Here is a 22,840-nt window from a genome sequence, read left to right on the forward strand (position 1 = left end):
GTACTGTTTTTGTTTTATCTGGGAAAGACGTCTGGCTACTGACCATTTGCACTTCCCTCTCACATATCAATACCTATATTTTCTTCCTCTTCTCTCTTTCTTGTCCCTTATATTTTGGGTGGGTTGGAAAGCATGGGTGTGCACATGTGTGTTGATGTCTGTAGGGAAAGCTAACTACATTTGGGAGTGGTGACAGTGAAAGATGGGTCAGCCTGCACAGCCAAATCCTACTTGGAACATGCCTACAGTTCTCTCAAGAGTTTAACATCTCACCAAAACTGCAGTTAGACCTCATGGTAAAGCTCATTTAACACCAGTTGATCACCAAAGAACACTACAAGCACTGTGGCAAATCAAGTTTTGAACTAGATGAAGAGTTGTGCTGGGTGTAATATGCACACAGTTTTCTTGATCTGTTCAACTACGAGTATTTCTCCTTTTCAAGCATCTCTCAACTATATCAACCTCCCTTATTCCCATACCAGCATGGTGGTCTTGCTGTACTTTCGGTTGAACATCACCTGCCTGCTGCAGTGACAGAAAGAAGAAATGCCTGAATAGCCCTCCAACATACTATGGCAAACAGTAAATGCATCACTGGTCCGCATCTTTCTCTCACACCCAGCTATGAACCAGCCAGTGAGTTTGTCTTTCTTGCAAAGATATCCCATTGAACACATAATCTGAAAGCTCACTCCCAATTACATTAGAGATTGGACCCTTAACTATTTAGACAAACATTAACCTTAGTGCTGTCAACTCAAGTTGCCTGGTTCCATGAGAATTCACCCCACCTTCCCATGTTTCTCAGTTGACACCTATTACCTTCTCTGAACCTTCTTAAGAAGGTTTACTAATTCCTGTCAGCTGTGGTAAAGCAATGTCATTCAGCTGATATTGTCTCAATTAAGATTATACTATGATCAGACTTGTTTTTTGAGCACATGACATTAAAGCATTGAATCTTGAATCTTATCTAAATTAATGCGGCTACCTTACATAAATTGTAGTGCAGTTCCACTTCCCACCAACAGAGTGCAGTGTTAACAATGAAGTCTTCAACTCCTCTGAGGTCTTGACACATTTCTTAGCGTAAGTGTTCTTGATGATTGAAGGGTGATGATCAGGTAAATAACCCAACAAATGAAATGATAATGTCTGCCACTACATATCAGGTGTGGATATACAAATTGAGAAAACATTACACTACCGTTCAAAAGTTTGGGGTCACCCAGACAATTTTGTGTTTTCCATGAAAACTCACACTTTTATTTATCAAATGAGTTGCAAAATGAATAGAAAATATAGTCAAGACATTGACAAGGTTAGAAATAATGATTTTTATTTGAAATATTAATTTTGTTCTTCAAACTTTGCTTTCGTCAAAGAATGCTCCATTTGCAGCAATTACAGCATTGCAGACCTTTGGCATTCTAGCTGTTAATTTGTTGAGGTAATTTGTAGAGATTTCACCCCACGCTTCCTGAAGCACCTCCCACAAGTTGGATTGGCTTGATGGGCACTTCTTGCGTACCATACGGTCAAGCTGCTCCCACAACAGCTCAATGGGGTTGAGATCTGGTGACTGCGCTGGCCACTCCATTACAGACAGCATACCAGCTGCCTGCTTCTTCCCTAAATAGTTCTTGCATAATTTGGAGGTGTGCTTTGGGTCATTGTCCTGTTGTAGGAGGAAATTGGCTCCAATCAAGCGCTGTCCACAGGGTATGGCATGGCGTTGCAAAATGGAGTGATAGCCTTCCTTATTTAAAATCCCTTTTACCTTGTACAAATCTCCCACTTTACCAGCACCAAAGCAGCCCCAGACCATCACATTACCTCCACCATGCTTGACAGATGGCGTCAGTCACTCTTCCAGCATCTTTTCACCTGTTCTGCATCTCACAAATGTTCTTCTGTGTGATCCAAACACCTCAAACTTTGATTTGTCTGTCCATAACACTTTTTTCCAATCTTCCTCTGTCCAATGTCTGTGTTCTTTTGCCCATATCAATCTTTTCTTTTTATTGGCCAGTCTCAGATATGGCTTTTTCTTTGCCACTCTGCCTAGAAGGCCAGCATCCCGGAGTCGCCTCTTCACTGTAGACGTTGACACTGGCGTTTTGCGGGTACCATTTAAAGAAGCTGCCAGTTGAGGACCTGTGAGGCGTCTATTTCTCAAACTAGAGACTCTAATATACTTGTCTTCTTGCTGAGTTGTGCACCGGGGCCTCCCACGTCTCTTTCTACTCTGGTTAGAGCCCGTTTGTGCTGTTCTCTGAAGGGAGTAGTACACACCGTTGTAGGAAATTTTCAGTTTCTTCGCAATTTCTCACATGGAATAGCCTTCATTTCTAAGAACAAGAATAGACTGGCGAGTTTCACATGAAAGTTCTCTTTTTCTGGCCATTTTGAGAGTATAATCGAACCCACAAATGTGATGCTCCAGGTACTCAACTAGCTCAAAGGAAGGCCAGTTTTATAGCTTCTCTCACCAGCAAAACAGTTTTCAGCTGTGCTAACATAATTGCACAAGGGTTTTCAAGGGTTTTCTAATCATCCATTAGTCTTCTAAGGTGATTAGCAAACACAATGTACCATTAGAACACTGGAGTGATAGTTGCTGGAAATGGGCCTCTATACACCTATGTAGATATTTTATTAAAAACCAGACGTTTCCACCTAGAATAGTCATTTACCACATTAACAATGTATAGAGTGTATTTCTGATTAATTTAATGTTATCTTCATTGAAAAAAACAGTGCTTTTCTTTGAAAAATAAGGAAATTTCTAAGTGAGCCCAAACTTTTGAACGGTAGTGTATATTCCCAAAATCTTTTGTGGAATTCCAAAATCTTTCAATCCAGCACACCAGAGTGAGGAAGAACAGGAAATGAGGGCCTTATACTCAAGTCATTCAAATGCTGGAGGGAGAATCTCTTGAACACATCATTTCATCTGTAAAAAGGCTTTAAAATAACATCCTTGTGCCAGGAATTAAATCAGGGACATATTTAAGAAGTCTTTTCTGCTTTGTGTATGCATGCATATGGACTGTAAAAAGTATCACACAAATACTGATGAATGTCAGTTTTGTGCAGAAAACACAAAACATGGACATTAGTACATGCATGTCAACGGACATTTTATCATCATGTTTGTTTTGTAAATTTGAGTCATAGAATAAAGAAAAATAGTGAGAAGATTACTGAATTGTTGTATATTTAATGAAATACTGGGCATAGTATTGTCTGTCATATATCGACTTAGGTCTATGCTTTCTGAGAAGTACACAATTGTAACAAATACCAGTTGTCATGCCCTTCTAACTACTGAATTAATTAAATGAGTTCCTGGCAACAACAAAAGCCCTTCTGTCAAGGAGGCCCAGAGGCCTGGATCTGAAACCACTGACTTATAAAACAATATTAATCAGGGGTGTCTGAAAATCGGTTTTAAAATACCATTAGAGCATTTTTTGATTTTGTTTTTAAACTCTTATTATGAAAGATCTTATTTTTGATGGTGAAGGCACAGGATAGTTTAGGCATACCTTTGCACAATCATAACAATCCATAATCAAAGCCTTAGAACGATAATTCAGCCAAAAATGAAAATTCTATCATTATCTACTCACCACTATGCCGCTGGTGGGTTAACTGTTTGAGTTCCAAAATTTTAAAATTACTTTTTTCCTGCGCCACTCAATGAGCAGCCTGACCCCCAAGCCTGTGGGTAAAGTACATTTCTTTTCACTCAAATGACCACTCTGTTACACTACAGAGTAACTTATACATTACAGTACTGCTGCAAGTAGAAATAGTTTACTCAGTTTCTAATAATGTTTGGTTTAAAAGCTCAGTTCATGTAATAAAACGCTTAGTTACAAAAAACGTACTGTCACGTACACATGACAGTAAGTTTTCATGCCGTTATTTCACTAGTAATGTCGCTTTTTCCTCTACAGGTGCAGCTGTGGTAATGGTGCCATGATGACAACAGAGAATGTGCTGCAGGGAGACACACAAGGTAGATTATAATCCTTCACTGTAGATTATCAAATAATCTTCACTGTAGTCAAAAGTTGTGGTTCCAGTTTCTTATTTTTTCTGCTCATCAGCTTCTTAGGAGAATGAAGCAGCTTCAGTCCCCCCACAAACTGCATGACAGAGCATCCTGGCCTGGAAACTGTGTGATTGACTGTCTACTCTCTGCAAAATGCAGACATTTATGGGGCTGACTATGGGCGTTTGAGGCTCAGACTATACCGGTAAATTAGTAATGATTTCATAGATAATAATACAACTTAATTTTTATAGAATCTTTCATACAAAAATGCATTGATTTGATACATTGATTTAAATATTCAGGTTGTTATTCATTCCCTGCATTACATTACTGACTAATTAATTCATGTAAAAAACACTTTTCAAATTTATTGAAAATATTAGAGGATAGAGGAGTTTATTCATACTGCCCACTAATACAATCCATGTAGCTGTGGATGTTTGGATGTTTTGCTACTAACCAATTGGAATGGAAGAGATCTGAGTGTAGATATCCAGCATGCGGTTGCCATCCACATCCACCAGGTAGTTTCCCCTGCTCTCCTCATAGTTACAGAAGAAGTTGACTGCAGCAACATTCTGGGAAGAGAACGTTTAACAGCTTAGAGTAGAATTCAACCCTCCTGTGTGAACTCGACAGAAGACACACACAAACAACAAATGCATCTGCCTCATGACAGTATAAAATGCCCAGTATTTTGGTGAATGGAGAAAGATGAAAAGGTCCTTTATATGTATATATACACATTGTATGCTGGCTTAGCTTTACTCGCAGTGGAACTTCTAATCTATTTCTATGGCTGGCATCTTGTTCAGTCAACACATGTAGAATAATACATGTGTAATTAGGCTACTGAGCCCAATCCTACACCCAATTTTCAACTGCAAATGCACTTTTCAATTCTATTCACTTTTATTTGTATCGCGCAAAATCCTAATATACATTATCTCTTGTCACTTTTTATAGTAAGTTTGAGAGCTTAAAAATTGTAGGGAAACCCTACAGTTCCAACAATGAGCAAATACTGTGGTGACTGTGGAGAGAAAACTCCCCCATTAACTGGAAGAAACCTCTAGCAGAACCAGACTCAATGTGGGCGACCATCTGCCTCGACCGGTTGGGGTGAGTGGAGAAATGGGGAAGAGAGGGGAGGTGGGTGGAAAAGAAGGGAGAGAAGAGACACACCAGGAACAGTTGTGTAAACATCATGTTTCAGCTCTGTCAGACCGGTTGTTAGAATGAGAATAATAAGAGTGATAATTACAGATGTAAAAATATTATTAATGATAGCATGATAGTTTGTGCCCATCTGAGTGTCAATGGGAATGTTGGTCATAAAATGAGGTATGGTCAAGTGAATAGTTGGCACACTGACCAACATAAACCGCGTCTGAAGTCAGTGCTGGAGTATTGGTAGTAATATTAATAGAAATATTAAGGGTGAATTCTTAAAATAACAATATCTGTCCTATATAGGCTCACAAGGTCCAAACATTCTGCTTGTCAAAGGCACAGGTGGTCTGCTTGTGCGCTTCCATGTGTTTTCTCTTTTTTTTATGATCTGGAAATTACAGCCTTATAATACCAATCCACCAAGCGATATAATATGACACATATATGATCCATTTCTAAATGTGAAAAAATGCCCAAAAGACAGTTTAAATTACATTTTATTGCCTAGTTATAATTCATTGTGGAGAATCCAATGCGATTTTAGGCTAAAATAAAGTTTCCAACAGAATAATGACTCATATCTCTGTAACATCACAAATAAATTAATACTCAACATTAATTATAGAACACTATCTTACTTAGTTTAATAATAGCTTAAAAATAGACCATTTACTGTATGGGGTCTATGTTAGCAGCGTATACTTGCTGTTTATGTTTATTTATCGCAAGTCGCCATCGCAATATTCAACAGGGTTATCGCATATGGCATATATTATAGACAGCCCTACTGTTCGCCCGTCCAGAGATATGATAGCACTAACACTATATGTTCAGTGGGGACCCATGCAGCAGGAAGTAACTAAGAAGCCACAAGCTTTTTCAGCTTAAATGATCCACACCAAAAATGATCACAGGAAGGATAGGCACCATTTTTGGTTTGGTACCTGGTCTTATAATACATCAATTTGTGATGATTCATTAATATTTTCCCTACCTAAGCAAAGAATGGCCTTCTGAACTGATATATAGTTGCTCATCCTCTTGTAACCTGTGACCTGACAACATGCTTCTGCAATCATACCACACTTGCACAAGTCTTTTCTGTCTATGCAGGCCTGCAAGCATGCAAACAACCACACACACACCTGTGATTACTAGACCTGGGATTGTATCCCTTACACTACTTGGGACTGACCTGTGACACTGATTAATGCGTTACTACCAAATGCTATGTATGATTAATTCATTTAATCAGTGGGCAACAAGAAAAATCCCAGACACAATTAAAAACCTGAAACTCAACTCACCTGGATTTCCCCGAGTTGTTTTGTCAGCTCCTACAGATTAAAAAACATTGTTAGTTATTCTTAGTGATATCTTTTTTGTGGTTTTAAATCACTTTGTTTGTGTTAATGTATGTTACTTTTGATCGTGGCCCAGGAACTGAAGTTTTCATAGAAGGTCCATCGTAGTCAAACTCCACCTGGGTCTTCGGAGCTGCTTTGCTGACATATCTGCACCCTGATTTAGAAAAGATGAGAAGATGAGAAAATAAGAAATAAGAAACTAGAAATGCATTCAAAGAGATGCTACACAAGCACTGCTAGCAGTATAAAATATTCAATATATGCTACATAGTTAAACAGCAAAATAATAACACATTAATACTGCTACTGCAAAATTAGTAAGACCAATGTGCATATTACATATATTTTGAGGGTAAAGCTCAATCATTTGTCTCCCCTTCATCAGATGTGAAGGAAAGGATGTGTGATCAGGAGAGACCAGGGGATCAGTGGATCTTAACTCTGGGATATTATTTGGAAAGTGAATAGTTTTTATTTATTCTTTGTAAGTGATCTCCAGTGCGCTCTGTGCACTCTGTGCGCTCTGTGCGCCTGATGGCACAGTCACATTCACTGCAGCGATTTGATGATACACGCACAGTGTTAGAAGATATTGTTAAAAACTGTTAATGACTCGGCTCCGTAACTCCGCTGTTTAATGGAATCTGAACGTAATTTGCTGTAAGTTGTTTTATATATTTTGCAATTAAAAGGTCGTGGAACAGATATGTCCACAACTAAAGCTGTTGGTTTTGATGTAAATGATGAAGTGGATCAATAATCTGGCTTCAGTTCACCACCTCACATCTGCACCGCCACTTTCCCGTCTCCAAAATGTTCATACGCATGGGTCAGAGTTTGCGTGGAAATGCGCAAATTTTCAGTCAAGTTTGTTTTTATAAATCCCAACATTTGCGTAAGAAGTGGCGTACGCACGTTTCAGGACCCGCTAATATTCATGATCAGGTTTTTGGTTATGTGTGAACATGACAACATCATGTTCTGGTTTCAGAATACCAGATAAGCTTTTTATCAAAGTTTTGATCATCTGAAGATGCTAGCTGGAGTGTCAAATTAAATCCAGGATACTATGGCATATTTACCCAGATTTCTGACCACTGCAATGCGCATAGATACATAATTAACTCAGGTAATGTAGTAGTCACTCACGCTAAACTACAATATAATAATGATGCAAAGACTTTTGACCAAACCAAACAATAATGTATACATCTCCCCAGTTTAGCTTCCCTTCACTGGCTGCCTGAGTTTCAGAACTGATTTTATAATATTGCTGCAGACTTTTAAGGTCCTGCATTGTGTGGCACCAAACTACTTCTACAGCTTCTAAATCAATCCTCACCACCCTACAGCTAAGAATTTTCAGAGAAGGTCCTATTTGTTATTTCAATGTAGAGGCCAAAAACCCAGGGTGTCTGCTGTGAGGGCACCAAACCTCTGTAATAGTTTGCATAAGGAACTTCTGTCTCTAAAACTTCAGTCTCTCAAAACCTACTTTTACATATTGTTTTATCTGTTTCTTTTGTATATCTTACATCCCTTTCTTTTACCATTACTTAGAAGTCTTTTATGTTTTTCACTTGTCTCTAATTTGAAATAATGATGTATTGTTTTCTTTGTCCATAATAATGGCTATTGTATAATGACTGTGCTTTATAAAGAGTACAATTATTGTTACTATTGTTAATATTTATATGTAAAATGTAGGGTGGTGAAAGCAGCATTACAGTTAAAGTTTACATCCATGTCTTTCCAGATTGATATAATATATGTAATGCAGGATTCAAATGATTTTTGTATATAAGCGTATTATGTCAATCTAGAATTACTGCACTGAAATTCCCACATGTCTTTGAAAGATCCACACACTGAACTGAAAGCAATTCCTGACAAAGATGTGTGTTAGATCGAAACATTTCTCTGTTGCAGTGTCTTAAAAAATATGGGCATAGTGCAAGGCTTCCATGGTGAGCTGTGCCTCAAAGCGACTCTGATTTACCAGCTAATTTGCAAAGCGTCACCTATTTTCAGGAGCTGTGTGTAATGATACAGATAATAGCAGCTGATTGAGTTCAAGTCACCTTCAGACATCTTCCCTTTTACTGTAATGCCTTTAAACTGGTTGCAGTTAAACATGCTCAAAAAATGCATATTGCGCTGACTGGAATTAGCAGATGTTCTATCTATGATACAGTTATGATCACTCTTGTAGAGAAAAACAAAAACAAATCTACGCATGATTCAATCCCGACATATAGAAAAAACAAGGGAAATAATCCAAAAAATAAATAAACCAAGGTATTGGTGAAGAACCATGTTTCAGGAGGCTTGCTAATATTACAACAACATTTTTCTGATTAGTCAAAATACTGGGCTACACTCACTAACTTTAAATTTCATTCAATCAGAAGGTTTTAAGTACTACAACTAAAAAAACACATTTTTAAAAAATTTATAAGCAAAAGTACAATACTAAAATGAATACACAGCTTGACTCACATAGTGAGATTCTAAAGACTGGCAAGGTGCTCACATGTCTTTAAAATAGAGTTACACGCACATCAAGTTAGGTTGACACACACAGCACAGAGGGGCCACGGGTGACCGAGAAGGGGCTTCCGCCAACCAATGGCCAGTGAGGGGCGATTAAAATCAGTGACAGACAGTTCTCCCGCACCATGAACAATGTCGGGGGAATCAAAGCCAGAGGGGAAATGCGTAAAGTAGAATGCGCGGCCACTCGTGCACGAACTCATCCACTCCCAGTATTGCACTCTGGTCGTGCAGGGAGAAGAACAGTGTGCACTGCATGTTCTCCCTCGACGCAAACAAGTCCACTGCCCAGTAGGGCTGCACATTATTAGGAAAACATGCGATATGCGGTAACCTTGTTGTATATCGCGATAGCGATATGACTTGCGATAAATCAACATAAACAGTCCCTGGCTACAGATGCAGAGACCATGGACAGTTCCACAGCCCGAGGAATAAGGCGCACATCTCGGCCACCAAGTCCTGGGCAGACACCAAGGGAGCCATACACAGCTCCACTAAGTCCACTTACAGTGATAATTTGTCTTTTCATACATGTTTGGACGTAAAAGTATATATATATAAAAAAAATTCTCCAAGTGTTCACAGTTGGTTCATTTACTAAAGCAAACCGGGCTGTTGAACTTGTTTGTTAACATATTTTTTATTTAATGACTTACCAGAGAGCGAGAGAGTGAGAGCGAGACCAGCATAGTCAGTGTGTGTGTGTGTGTGTGTGTGTGTGTGTGTGTGTGTGTGTGTGTGTGTGTGTGTGTGTGTGTGTGTGTGTGTGTGTGTGTGTGTGACTTCTCCCTCAGGTTCTGGTACCATCATAAATAAGCTACATAATTATTTTATATAATCAACCACTAATAGTGATGAATTTGACTCGGGACAAACTTGAACAACGGAAGAATTTAGTTCGGAGGAGGCGGAGCGTTATCTATTTTAAAATTCCCTGTTTTCTCTCTATTTTCTTCTTATTCCGACAATGATTCATTGAAGGAAAAGCCAGACAATGATCTGAATATCTTTAATTTATCATCTAGGCCAGCAGGGCTCCATCTGATTGGCCAAATACAATGACATGCAGAGTGTGAATGTATGGCACAATGGAACACCACTTATCAAGCAGTCTCTTGCGATAAGTCTATCGCGCATGTGATTATAATAATGACGATAAAATGTTGATATATTTTGCAACCCTACTGCCCAGCGGCAGAAACGTGACCATATCTGATCCACTACAGACGGATGCAGAGTCCCGCTTCGCATAGAAAGTGATTTCCCGTGGACAAAAGGTCCGCACCCAGATTCTGAATCCTGGAAATGTGCGTCACTTTCACAGAGAGGAGATGTGCCTCGCTCCACAATATCAGTCTGCATGCAAGAGTGTGTAATAAACTGGAACATAGACCCCTCTGACGATTGATATACGCCACTGTGGTTGTATTGTCCATGGTGATGTCTCCAGAAGAACATTAGAAAATGTTTAGCGTTAGAAACCACTGCTAATATCTCCAAATAATTGATACGGGCATGTTGGAGATACTCCTGACAGGCTGGCATCCATTGTTGACTACTTTCCAGTCTGAAAGAAGCCACCCAATGTCGAAAATCTATCAAGTAAAACCTTGCCCAGTCTCACTACCAATAGAGTTGAAGCCATTAATCCCAACAACCTGAGCAAAGCCTGTACGTGAATCGTTTGTTATGGCAAAATGAGACCTATTCAGGTCCACTCTCTCAGCTGAGAGGAAAGCCATGTAGGCCAGTGAATTTAACGTGAGACCCAGAAGGGCTATGTGCTGTTTCGGTGTTAACACACTCTTTTCACTCTTCACAACAAAACCCAGATCGGCCAGGTGTGTCAACACAATGTTGATCTGAGCACGCCTGCAGCAGCCAGTCTTCCAGATAAGTGGCCAAGCGGATACCCCGCTCCCTAAGGTGGGTTATTGCGGCATCGACACATTTTACAAAACACCCTCGGGCTCAGTGACAGGCCAAATGGGAGTACTAGGTACTCGTACATTGTGTCCTGAAATGCGGACCTCAAATATACATATATCGTATGGCATTTTTGTTTAATAGAGCAGATATTTCTTCCTGTAACACCCAGGCTGACTCCCCCTGCGCACAGGAAGTGATTAGACTGTTGAAACGAGGGGGCATTGTGGAAAGTTGGAGTCTGTAGCCCCTGGCCAGTGTTCTCACTCTCTGGGAGAAGCTGTCTTGCGGCCGTTTAGCTTCAGGTATTTTCTTCCCCTTGTAGAGGGACTTGGGGCTTCCGTCACGATTGTGGGCCATGGAATCCCCAGTCCCCCCACTTTGCAGTGGCCAGGCTTGGAGAGCTGAGAGCCTGCGCAGGTGGTATGTAAGAAGATTTATAATCCTTGTCACCACCATTCGACAACAGATAATCGTTGTCGTTGGACACATCCTTTTCCTCGCAATCCAACAAAAGGGGTGGATCCGTTAGAGTCATGGTTGCGATCTACCTGTTGATCTCGACATTCTTCGCTGTCGATGTCTGTAACTCTCTGAACTCACAGGCCGCGTTCTGCCGCAGACCAGCTGTGTTGTCGGTTGTCTTTTGTTCACACACGCAGTGTGTCCGCTTCTAGTGGCGGAGCTGTTGGTTTATCTACTGCATTTCCTTCATATACAAGTTGGATTATGTACTAATCAAGTTCGGGAACTGTCGGAAATACGTTTGTGACATAGACAGATAAAACAGTGTGCTTGACAGCAGAATTAAACAGAGAAAATTATCTTTCACCCGAGTTTTAATGTTTATCTGTCTTTATGTCACAAACATAAATGGTTTGCAACACTTTCTGTATGCGCTTCAAAATAAAAGCAGTTCCAGCGTTTCTGTTGACCGAATTCATTCTTTTGTTTAAAAAGGCTTTTTTATTGTGAAATATTTGCAGCAGCGGAAGATGCACAGCTTCATACTGTATAGTACTGGTATTTATTTGAGTACACAGGACTACTTTTATACAAGGAAATAGTTATATTTATTGCCATATTCAAGGCAAAGCCTATATGTAAAAATATTGTGCTGCAGTAGCAGAATATATTGTTGAACTGAAGCTAAATATTGTGCATTGAACAGATGCTGTAAATATAAATTGATATTAATTCGAATATTGTGCATTGAATAGATAAAGTTGCACAACTGCCTTTCTTTTTGTATATTTATGCTCGTACATTCAGCCTTTAAAAGAAATTGGAAAAATAATTATAATATATTCCATATTACCCATAGAGAAATGAGAACAGGAGGGGCCTTAAAATCTATATATGTGATCGTATTCAGGAAGTTTCAAACAAGCTGTTTCAAGGACATATTTCTTTGAATGACTTCATACTTTGAGGGTACCTAGTGACCCCTTTCAAGTATTTACAGATAGTAAAAGCCCAGAAAAATGTATTTTACACAATATGGAGCCTTTAAAACGTAGGGTTAAATTGCCTATTAAGTATTCCATTGCGAGGTCATGCTTTTCTAGGGTTGCAAAGGGGCGGAAACTTTCCGGTAAATTTCCGGAAACTTTCCGGAAACTTTCCATGGGAAGTTAAGCTGGGGAATTTTGGGAATTTAAAAAAAAAAAAAATTTACCGCAAATTAAACGCTGAGCAATAAAAAAATTATTCAAAACTCTATTTTAAAGATGTATGGAATGCAGCACACACTGCACGTTGAATTTCAACCCTGCACTGTGCATTTCTCCATCACATGCGCAGATAATTCCCAGCATCCTGCACACTACAGCAGGGCTATTGAGGCCACACTACTGCATTAGCCCAAGGACTAGTCAGGGAAGTTTTGATGATATTACTGGGGAAAATATATAAGCATGCTGATTGAGGATTGTTCATCTGTTCATCTAGCCTATTTCTATTCATTTATCCATCAATTGTAGAATATTTTTAAAGACGATTCCAATTGTTTAGCTAACTATTTATATCTCTGGCATTGCATTAGTGTTTTTTACAAGCTTTTTTCTCATCTTATTCTACAGAACAATGCCACGTGCACTATCTCGTGTGTGGAGACATTTCACCCCAGCCAATGTAGAAGGAAAGGCAAAGGAAATGTGTACATTTGCAAATACTGTGCAAAGACCTATGTTAAGAATGCTACAAAGATGCAGAAGCATATAGTCAAGTGCCCAAAGTTTCCTCAGGGCTCAAATCAGCTTATGACAAAACAAAATGTTTATATTTATGTCTGTATATGACAAGGTAAATACAGTTAGTATAAATTACCCACACAATTTCCAGTTTATTCCCGTTAATTCCCGTTTATTCCCGTTAATTCCCGTATATTCCCATGGAAAGTTTCCAACTTTGAATATTCCCGGAATTTTGCAACCCTATGCTTTTCACAGAGAAATATCCACTGACATTAAAACCATGGTGGTGGTTAAAAGCATCTGCTAAATGGTTAAAGTGAAGCAGTAAATCTAAATGAAATAGATTGGTCTACTGATAATTGACAGGAGAGAGGACCTTTGACACATCAATGTGAGCGGTCTCTGTGAAGCCAGTTACACATTTACACTGATTATTCAGTCATGTTCCTTTTTTCACAAACACCAGGTTACATCAGAATGATCAAAACTTCATATTTGCTGAGGATATTTAAGTGAGAATAAAGTAGGACACAATGTTTAGATTTTTTTCTCAAATCTGATTGGTAGAATTCAATGATAATCTGCTCTCTAAGACTTGCTTCAATGTAACCAACCAGAATTTAAGACCAATCCAACATTAAAAAAAAGGTTGTTAACAGTCGTTTCTAAGTCAGCAGTTCATTGCAATTGGTAACAAGACATTTAATTAATGATTAAGATACACCTCTAGGTTAATCAACAAAAATGTATAAAAGTGAGTAGTCATTAAAACACATGCAGGCTGAACTGTATTTGAAGAGCTTGATTTACCTGCAGCACTGAGCCATAGGTTTTTCGGCAGGGAGAGAGAAAGCTGACGGCTGATCAATGAGGACGCCATGGCAGGACAGAGGCAGCAAGTGCTATCAGGATCTTACTTCACCAAGTCACCTATAGGAAGAGAGAGAGAGAGAGAACCAGTGAGCTGCTGTTGCATCCACTAATTTATCTTGATCATCGAGCTTTACACTAAACCAGCTCCTCTTATTCACCAGCAGGGTTGGGTAAGTATAAATTCGAGGCAGATGGCCGCCCACTTTTTATCTAGTTCTGCTAACTGGTTTCTTCCAGTTAATGACCAGACATTTTCTCTCCACAGTCCCCAAAGTGCTTGCTCATTGTGGAAACTGTTGGGTTTCTCTATAATTTTTAAGGTCTTGACAATATATATGAGATAATGTATATTATGATTTGGGACTAGACAAATAAAATTGAATTGAATATTATTCATCAAAATGTAACAAAATTACATTAACTAATTCATCCGAAACAAAAGTTATGCACACATTACTAGTTACTTTGCTTTCTTGACTCAGAAGTGAGCTCAGGAGCTTTTAAACAACTCTGAATCCTCTGTGCACACACACAAACACCTCCATGACTTCACACACACACACACACACACACACACACACACACACACACACACACACACACACACACACACACACACACACACACACACACACACACACACACACACACACACACACACACACACACACACACAGGTCATTTTTCGCATACTATAACAACTTTCTGTTAGATTAATCTTTTCTTGAGACAAATCTTATATGTTCCATCTCAGGCTCTATCAATCCTGCAGTTGGTATCACAGCCTGCAACAGCTGGTGGTGGCTGATCATTTGTGATCATTCGATAAACAGTAATTTTCTGATGTCAGATACTGGTGCATTGCCTTTTTTTGCAATGCAGAGAAGGTGTTAACATCTCTGTAATACTTTTATAGGCAGCCCATTTCAAAAGATGTGAGCAGTTTATAATTATCAAGTCTATTTGCTCTACACTTTGACAAATATTTGTTTCAGGTTACAGAGAGACAGTGGCTAAGGTTTAGGAACCTCTCGTATCATGAACCTCTTTTGTTGAACCTGCACGGTTCAACAAAAGTCTATCTGCAAAATGTCTGCTGACCACCTAGAACCAAGCTCATTTACAACTGTGCTCTGCCTTCATCTGGGAATAGACCCTGGACGAACAGATTAAGGCATAGGGCTGTGACTATGTTGAATTGATTGAAATGTAACAACTGGTTGTGGGTCTTAAAAATGTGGACATTTTTGTGCACAGCTATAGTACTATTATTCCATGACAAAAGAAGAACTGTGAGAAAACTGGGAAGAGTAAGGCAAAGAAATGCATGGCTATTCGTTCTCTCCTCTATCATCTACTAAGCTATTATGCAATACTGGCAGCAAGAACAGGAAAATTCCAGCTTTCACACAGCAAAGGAAACCTTGGTCCTTTACACACAGGCACGCACAAGCGCACACACAGTTTCTTGGCAACATGTGAACTGGATTAAACTGGTTTAGAGTATGGGAACACTCGTATGCCCGGGAGGGTTGGGGTGGGTTATGTGAGTTGACAGTTGAAGGGACACATTCAAGACTGAACTGGGATAAACTGGAATCGGAACACAAAGGAGGCATAACAGCAATAATGCCAACTTCACTATACTTGACTGGGGAACAGACTTTGATTCCTGATGCTGTGTTGGCGGGGTCAGTCCCAACCACAAATGCCAGTTTACACTTTAATAAAGTATTTAAAAATTTGACTTACTGATAATCCAACCATATTTATATTGTGTGCTGTGTGCATTCATTTAATAACATCCAACATTCAAGTTCTGATGTACGATGACCAAAGGTTTTATCTGTTCTGGCTTGTCTGGGTTATGCTAGAAAAAAAACTTGTTCGCAAAATCTCAAAAGTTTAGAGTCATGATGAACAGCTACAGTCGAAGTTAGGCTAAAAAGTCAGCCATCAATGAGATTACAGCACACGTTATCACACAAACCCCCCCTTTGCAACGCTTACATAGTTACAAGCAGCCAAGACACACACGCACGCACACACACACGTTTCTCTATATTCTCCGATTCAGTTTACCTCTTACTGATTTTCTGCTGTTTTTTTTAAAGGTGGTAGTAACATTTTTAAAACATAACTTGCAAATGATTTACCTAGAATTGCAAGAGGTCCCGACATCAACCCTCCTCCCCTTCTGGGGTCCGGATAATTAGAGACATACAAATATGGGCTCTGACTAAATCAGCTTAATTAACATTTTTATTGCACAAGGTTGCTTTTGTAACAATACAAAATCAAACACAAACTGGCAAAAATACAATGCCTATTCTGGACAAACATGAAACAAAGTGCAATAAACATTCTGTCTTGGAATTTGCATATAGGCCTACATTCCATTTAACCATAAAGATGTAACATCCTCAAAGACAAACATATAAAGTGCTTTAAGTTGAACTGAGCTTAACAACCACTTAAAGATTGAAGCAAAAACTTCTTAGAAAAAAGAACAAGAAATAATTTTCATAGTTTCATTCACATGTAGCCTATTGTCTGTTGGCCTACTTCCCTAATTCAGTGGGAGAAATTGGCTTTAGCTTTCTCTGCTAGTATTTTGAACCTTGGGAGGAATTGGGTCAGTGCCATTCTCAAACAGGTGTGTAAATGTTCATTAGTCATTCTTGAACGGTATTTGGTCTTAAAAATGTTAAGTGTTGAGAATGCTGATTCGCAACTGTATGTGGAGCCAAACATTGTCAAGGTGTGTACTGCCACTTTACTGAGACAAGGGAAAACTTTCTCAGGTACAGTCTGTAGCCAGAAGCTGGCAGCATCACTAACTCCACACTGCTCTTTCAGTACTACATTTGCTTGCAGATCAACAAGTTCCATCTGTAGAGATGCCATATCTACCCACCTGAAGGTAATTTTAGCCTCCTGTGAAAACGTGGTCACATTTTTGACCAGAAAAGGATTCTGAATGAAAAGGAGGACCTGTTCTCCCAGGCTGAAGTCATCAAAACGATGTTTTTGTATGAACTCAACATGAGAAGAAATATCTCTCTCCCCCTGAATTTGCTTCATTGCTGGAAAATGTGTAAAGTTCTCTTGGAGATCCACTTTGAAAATCTCCAACTTCCGCTGGAAAGACTGGACAGCTGCTACCAAATCACACACAGAGTTGTTCTTGCCCTGCAGTTTTAAGTTGAGGTCATTTAGGTGTGAGGTTATGTCAACTAAGAAGGCCATAAAATAATTTTTTCTCTCATCTTCCAAAAAATGAGCAAACTGTCTGGCCTTATGATTCTTGTTGTTCCAGGAACACTTATTTCATTTCGAATGGCCCAAACGCGTGCTAGAACTCTGCCTTTGCTCAACCATCTCACATTGTAGTGCAGCAGTAGGTCATTTGAATTTGCATCAACTTCCGTCAGGAATTCTCGAAGGAGGCGATGTTTATGTGATGACGATGCCCTGAGACAGTTGATAAGTTTCATCACAGTATTCATAACCTCTGCATACTCTTCTGAAAGAGCAGAGCACAGAACAGACTGATGGATAATGCAGTGATATCATGGAGGGAGCTCCATCGGTGGTGATGGACACAACATCTTTCATACTGATACCTCTCTGTGTTAACATTTCTTTTATAAGTAAGTATGTCTTCCCCTCTGGTGTGTGTTGTAAGTGCTGTGATGCCTAAAATGTCCTCACAGAAATCGTTCCTGTCTGCGTGGTAAAATCTGACATATACCAAAAGCTGAGCATTGTCACTAATATCAGTTGATTCATTAACTGCTAAAGCGATGCACGGTGCACTCTTAAGAGCAGCAGTGAGCTGTGACTGAACATCCGCTCCTAATATTTCTGTGCGTCTTGTGGCTGTTGTGGCTGAGAGGGGGATTTGTTAAATTTTTTCTGTCAGTTCACGTCTTTCTTTTCCATCCAGAAGTGTCTCGGACACAGCACAACACTCTTTAACGATGCTCCCATCTGTAAAGGGCTTTTAATGTTGTCCCAAAATCCACTGTATTCTCAGCGAACACTCGTATGTCCGCTGCTGTGCGGAGAGGGGACGAGAGAGGACCCGCGTAGACCGCTCACACTGGGCTTTGAGCTCATTGATTCTGCGGGTCCTTACCTCGGACTGCTCCGGGTCCGAGTCTTCAAAGTGTCTGTGTTTGGTTTCATAATGGAGTTTTAAATTGCCGCTTTTGACAACCGCAACAGACTCAGAGCAAATGAGACGCACCGGTCTTGTTGAGCTCACTGCAGGAGGAACAAACACATACTTTTCTGTCCACTCTGCTCGGAAGACTCGGTTTTCAACGTCAACTTTCCCTAACTTCTGATAACGCCATATTTCATCACCTTCATCTCCGTCTGCGTGCTTCTCTCTACCTAGCAACCCGGCTACACAGTATATGATAGCAACCCATAGGACCCAAGCGGCTCCACTGGGCTGGCGTCGTTTTGCCTGATTAAAAGTCTCTTAAAAGTCAAACAAGGCCGCCGAAGTATTTATATATATATTTTTAATGGAGAGTCGCGGTCCGGATGGAAACCTCTCGCGGTCCGGATTTGGACCGGAGTCCGCCAGTTGGTGACCCCTGCTCCAAAGTGTTTACTTAACCTCTGATATTTATGATTAAACTGTACTGAGTACATTTCCCATTGACTACAGATGACTTACCTGGTTTTTGCACATTTACCCCTTATAATAAATCAAACAGGACACTTTGGTGATATCTTAATTATCAATGATTGATTTGATTAAAACCAAAACGTAAAAGGCCTGTGATTAATTTAAAATTCCAACAACATGTTCATCAAAGTGTTCTTGTATGATTACAATACTGTACATGTTGCTGCTGTTACTTTTTACCAGATGTTCCCTTAGAATCATGAGTAGTAAAATGTTTCATAGATAACTTTATTGCACATTAAACTACATTAATTAATTTATAATCCAACAAAAATGAAATACAGTTGTGGATCAAGGTAAACATGATCTTCACTCTAGGAAGATTAATCTATAGTGCTTAATATTTAGTGAGTATAATTTACAGTAGAAATGTTAGAAATGAGAAAGCACAATAGTAAAGTAGTATTTCATATAAATCTTACAGCACTTCGTCTGTTTACTGTAAGAGCAAAAGTCCAAAGCCTGGAGGAACACAAGCTGCTCTCTCACATTTAAAACGTTTAACAGTTTGTAGTTTAACTGTAATGATGGTGATGCAAACAGTCCAGGAGCAGTTATTCATCACGGTTCATGTAGCAGCTCACATCTGTTCTGACGTCTCTTCATGTTCTGCAGATTAAAACAGTGTTAGAAAATATTTTACACCACACTATTTAACATCAGTTCACATGCTAACTTCAGTTAAAACTCTGAAATATGTGGACATGTGCACCACTGGCATTTCAGATGATTTAACATGAACTTTACCCTGGATGATGGAGGCTAACTGTGTTAGCAGCTAGTTCTCAGCGCAGTCGAGAGTTCGGTGTGGTCAGTAGCCGGTGTAGGTGGTCGTGTTTACTCTGCGCTGATGAAATTGGAAACTCTCAGCTTCAAAACAGCAGTTCACAAACCAATGGTGACGTCACGCTTGGTTGCCATTTGGTTCCCACACAGGGGACTTAAATGATGAGGGAGGGTCTTCACACTCCTGTTCTGTCTGCGGTCGCTATGACCACGAGCCGACAGCACATCCGGTCCTTCACGAAAGTTGACCCTCGGAATTTAAGACTCAGACAAATTAGTTCTGCACGTGAACTCGCTGTATTCGTTTGGTACACCTGCCTACCGAACCAAAAGGCCTGTTCCGGAAATAAACCTTTAATATATATATATATATATATATATACACACACATACATACACACACGAGAGATGCAAGCCATGAACAGCTGCTTCTTGTAAATGCCTACCCTCATTTCCAAAGAAAGCGAGAGAAAGAGAGTAGTAGTGCACATAACCTTTTGTTAAGGTATCTGTTAAAACAAAGGCCACTCTTGTGACACTCAGGTTCAGGCTTATTGGGATCAAGTCTAATTCTCAGCGTGCCTGAGTCTTCACACACAAACTGATAATCACATGTATTTAGTTATTAATCGATGATGTAGGATCATGACTGTATCATTCCGGTTACTTTCACTCTGATGTCCTGACTGTTTGCTTCACGTTACGTCTCTCATAATCTCTAGAGAATCAAACAAACACAAAGTAAACGTCAGTCCTGTACGTGTCCTAATGACTTGTGATCAGTGATGGTGTTAAGTGGCGCTATGCTCATTATCATTGGCTGTTCGTTGTCTGTCAAAACATGGACGGGATGAGTTATATCGACACGTCTTAAACTTCTATCGAGAAAAGTCATATCCCGTTAATTATCGATATCGTTTTATCACCCAGCCCTACTTTTACATAATCAATTACGTAGTGGCTTCATCCCAGGAATAGTTCTGTTTCTTGCTAATCTAGTAGAAATATTGACAAGTCCCCTAGCTCTCCAAAAAGTGCAGCTGTCTGTGTTCACCACACTCAAAAAAACCCACCAACTTTGGGCACACACCCACAACCAGCCACCGATTATGTATTATAACTCCTGGTTTTCTATTACAGTTATGTGCCAGACAGGAGCAGAGTTTTTCCCCCCCTTTTCCTCCTATTGTTCTTTTTGTCCTTCTCCTCTATTTGCTCTCTACTTTGAATCCCCATGGTTGGTCTACTTCTGTGACTGGCCATGCTGCTCATTTCATTCAATTCAATTCAATTCAGTTCAATTATATTTGTATAGCGCCAAATCATAATAGAAATTATCTCAAGGCACTTTACATATGTCCTCCAGGCTGGCCTATCAGCAGTCAGGGCTCTATATATAAAGACACTGCTTATGTACTTGTCTAATTTTTTTATTTAATTATTTTTTTCACACTGCCTGCCTGCTGTGCTTCTTTGGGTTAGTTTGTTTTAAAACAGACATCACAGAAGCTTGAGAGGAAGTGGCATTCCACCAACCTAGATGATTTTCACCTAGCTTGGAAAGATAGCCTGATAAATTACAAGAAAGCACTCAATAATTGCCAGAAACTCCTATTATGCATTATTAATAGAATAAAATAAGAACAACCCCAGATTCCTCTTCAGCACTTTAACCAGGCTGACAGAGAGTCACAGCTCTACTGATCCATCTATTCCTTTAAGTCTGAGGAGCAATGATTTCATGAGCCCCTTTACAAATAAAATTATAACCATCAGGGAAATAATTCTCCACCTCCTCCCCATGAATAGCACAGATACAAATGTATATTTGGACCCCTTTTCTTCAATAGATCTTTCTGAGCTGACTTCACTAGTTTCTTCCTCTCAACCATCAATTTGTCTATTAGACTCTGTCCCAACTAGACTTTTTAAAGAAGTTTTTCCTCTAATTAACGGTTCCATATTAAAATCAGATTAACATGTCTTTGTTAACTGGCTACGTACCACAGGCTTTTAAGGTAGAAGTAATTAAACCTCTGCTTAAAAAGCCCACTTTTGATCAAGAGCTGTTAGCTAATTATAGACCCATTGCAAACTTGCCCTTCATTTCCAAAATCCTTGAAAAAGCTGTTGCTACACAGCTGTGTGATTACCTAGATCAAAGGTCTTCAACAGGGGGTCCGCGGAGGTACTGCAGGGGGGGGTCGCGACATTTTTGGTTGATTAGACAATTTTTTATATATTTCTTTAATAATTTTTTTTTTTTTTCCAACCAATTTTTATTTAAATGTCTTTAAATACACATCAACATGAATCCAACATATTGTAGCGAACGGATAAATGGAGGCAGAAGACGTTATTTTTCAGTCAGCAATGCACACATTCAGCGACACACAGGAGCTCTCTCAAGCTGGGCACCGGTTCACTCACAGCAGGAGACTAGCCTAGACCAGTCCCTCCAAGCCTCCTGTACACAAAGAGGAGGACCCGCCCCAATCGCTGCTGTGCCAATCACGAGGCCGCATGTTACACGCTGGCTCTGTCAGGTTCCCCGTGATTGGCCAAGAGCCTATTCAGTCCCCAGCTGACTAAGATCCCAGACACAAGGACGCACGCTGCAATATTATTGAAAAGAAGATACCTTTGTAAAAGAAAAAAATAGAACAAATAACAAATAAAAAAAACGACAACATTTAGTTCACCCACAAATCCTTTTGCAATCATTTTTGCAAGATATTCCTGGTTCTTAGTATTGAATGCACAATAACAGGGTAGCTATGTTTATACATGGCACTAGGTCCAGTTTAATATAAAACACAATTTTATACAATATATATAGTAGGGGGTCCCTGCTCCATCTCTATCAGTTTGGGGGTCCTTGGCCTGAAAAACGTTGAAGACCCCTGACCTAGATAGTAATGGTTTGTTGGAAGACTTTCAGTCAGGATTTAGAATCCATCACAGCACAGAAACAGCACTGTTAAAAGTTACTAATGACCTTTTCATGGCATCAGATAATGGACTTGTCTCAATACTTGTCCTGCAGGATCTTAGTGCAGCATTTGACACCATAGATCATAAGATTCTGTTACAGAGACTGGAACAACATGTAGGGATTAAAGGAACGGCATTAGGCTGATTTAAGTCATATTTATCAAATAGATTTCAATTTGTTAATTGACTCCTCCAT

At 39.6% G+C, this 22,840-nt stretch overlaps 1 protein-coding gene across 3 annotated transcripts in view; it reads right to left on the bottom strand.

Annotated features, from left to right (window-relative positions):
• Positions 1-22,840, bottom strand: part of abat (4-aminobutyrate aminotransferase) — a 45,539-nt gene that overhangs the window by 9,924 nt on the left and 12,775 nt on the right. The window contains exons 2-5 of one of the 3 annotated variants that reach the window (XM_034594513.1): positions 14,077-14,216; positions 6,666-6,767; positions 6,550-6,579; positions 4,530-4,647 (exon numbers count right to left, since the gene is read on the bottom strand). In XM_034594513.1, coding sequence (XP_034450404.1) covers positions 4,530-4,647; positions 6,550-6,579; positions 6,666-6,767; positions 14,077-14,166 — 340 coding nt within the window. In that variant the 5' untranslated portion in view covers positions 14,167-14,216. Of the gene's footprint in view, positions 1-4,529; positions 4,648-6,549; positions 6,580-6,665; positions 6,768-14,072; positions 14,217-22,840 lie in introns of all 3 variants that reach the window. The other 2 variants (XM_034594514.1, XM_034594516.1) reach the window with 2 other exon arrangements.

Source organism: Hippoglossus hippoglossus, chromosome 8 (genome assembly GCF_009819705.1).
Source record: "Hippoglossus hippoglossus isolate fHipHip1 chromosome 8, fHipHip1.pri, whole genome shotgun sequence".
NCBI classification, from domain to species: Eukaryota; Metazoa; Chordata; class Actinopteri; order Pleuronectiformes; family Pleuronectidae; genus Hippoglossus; species Hippoglossus hippoglossus.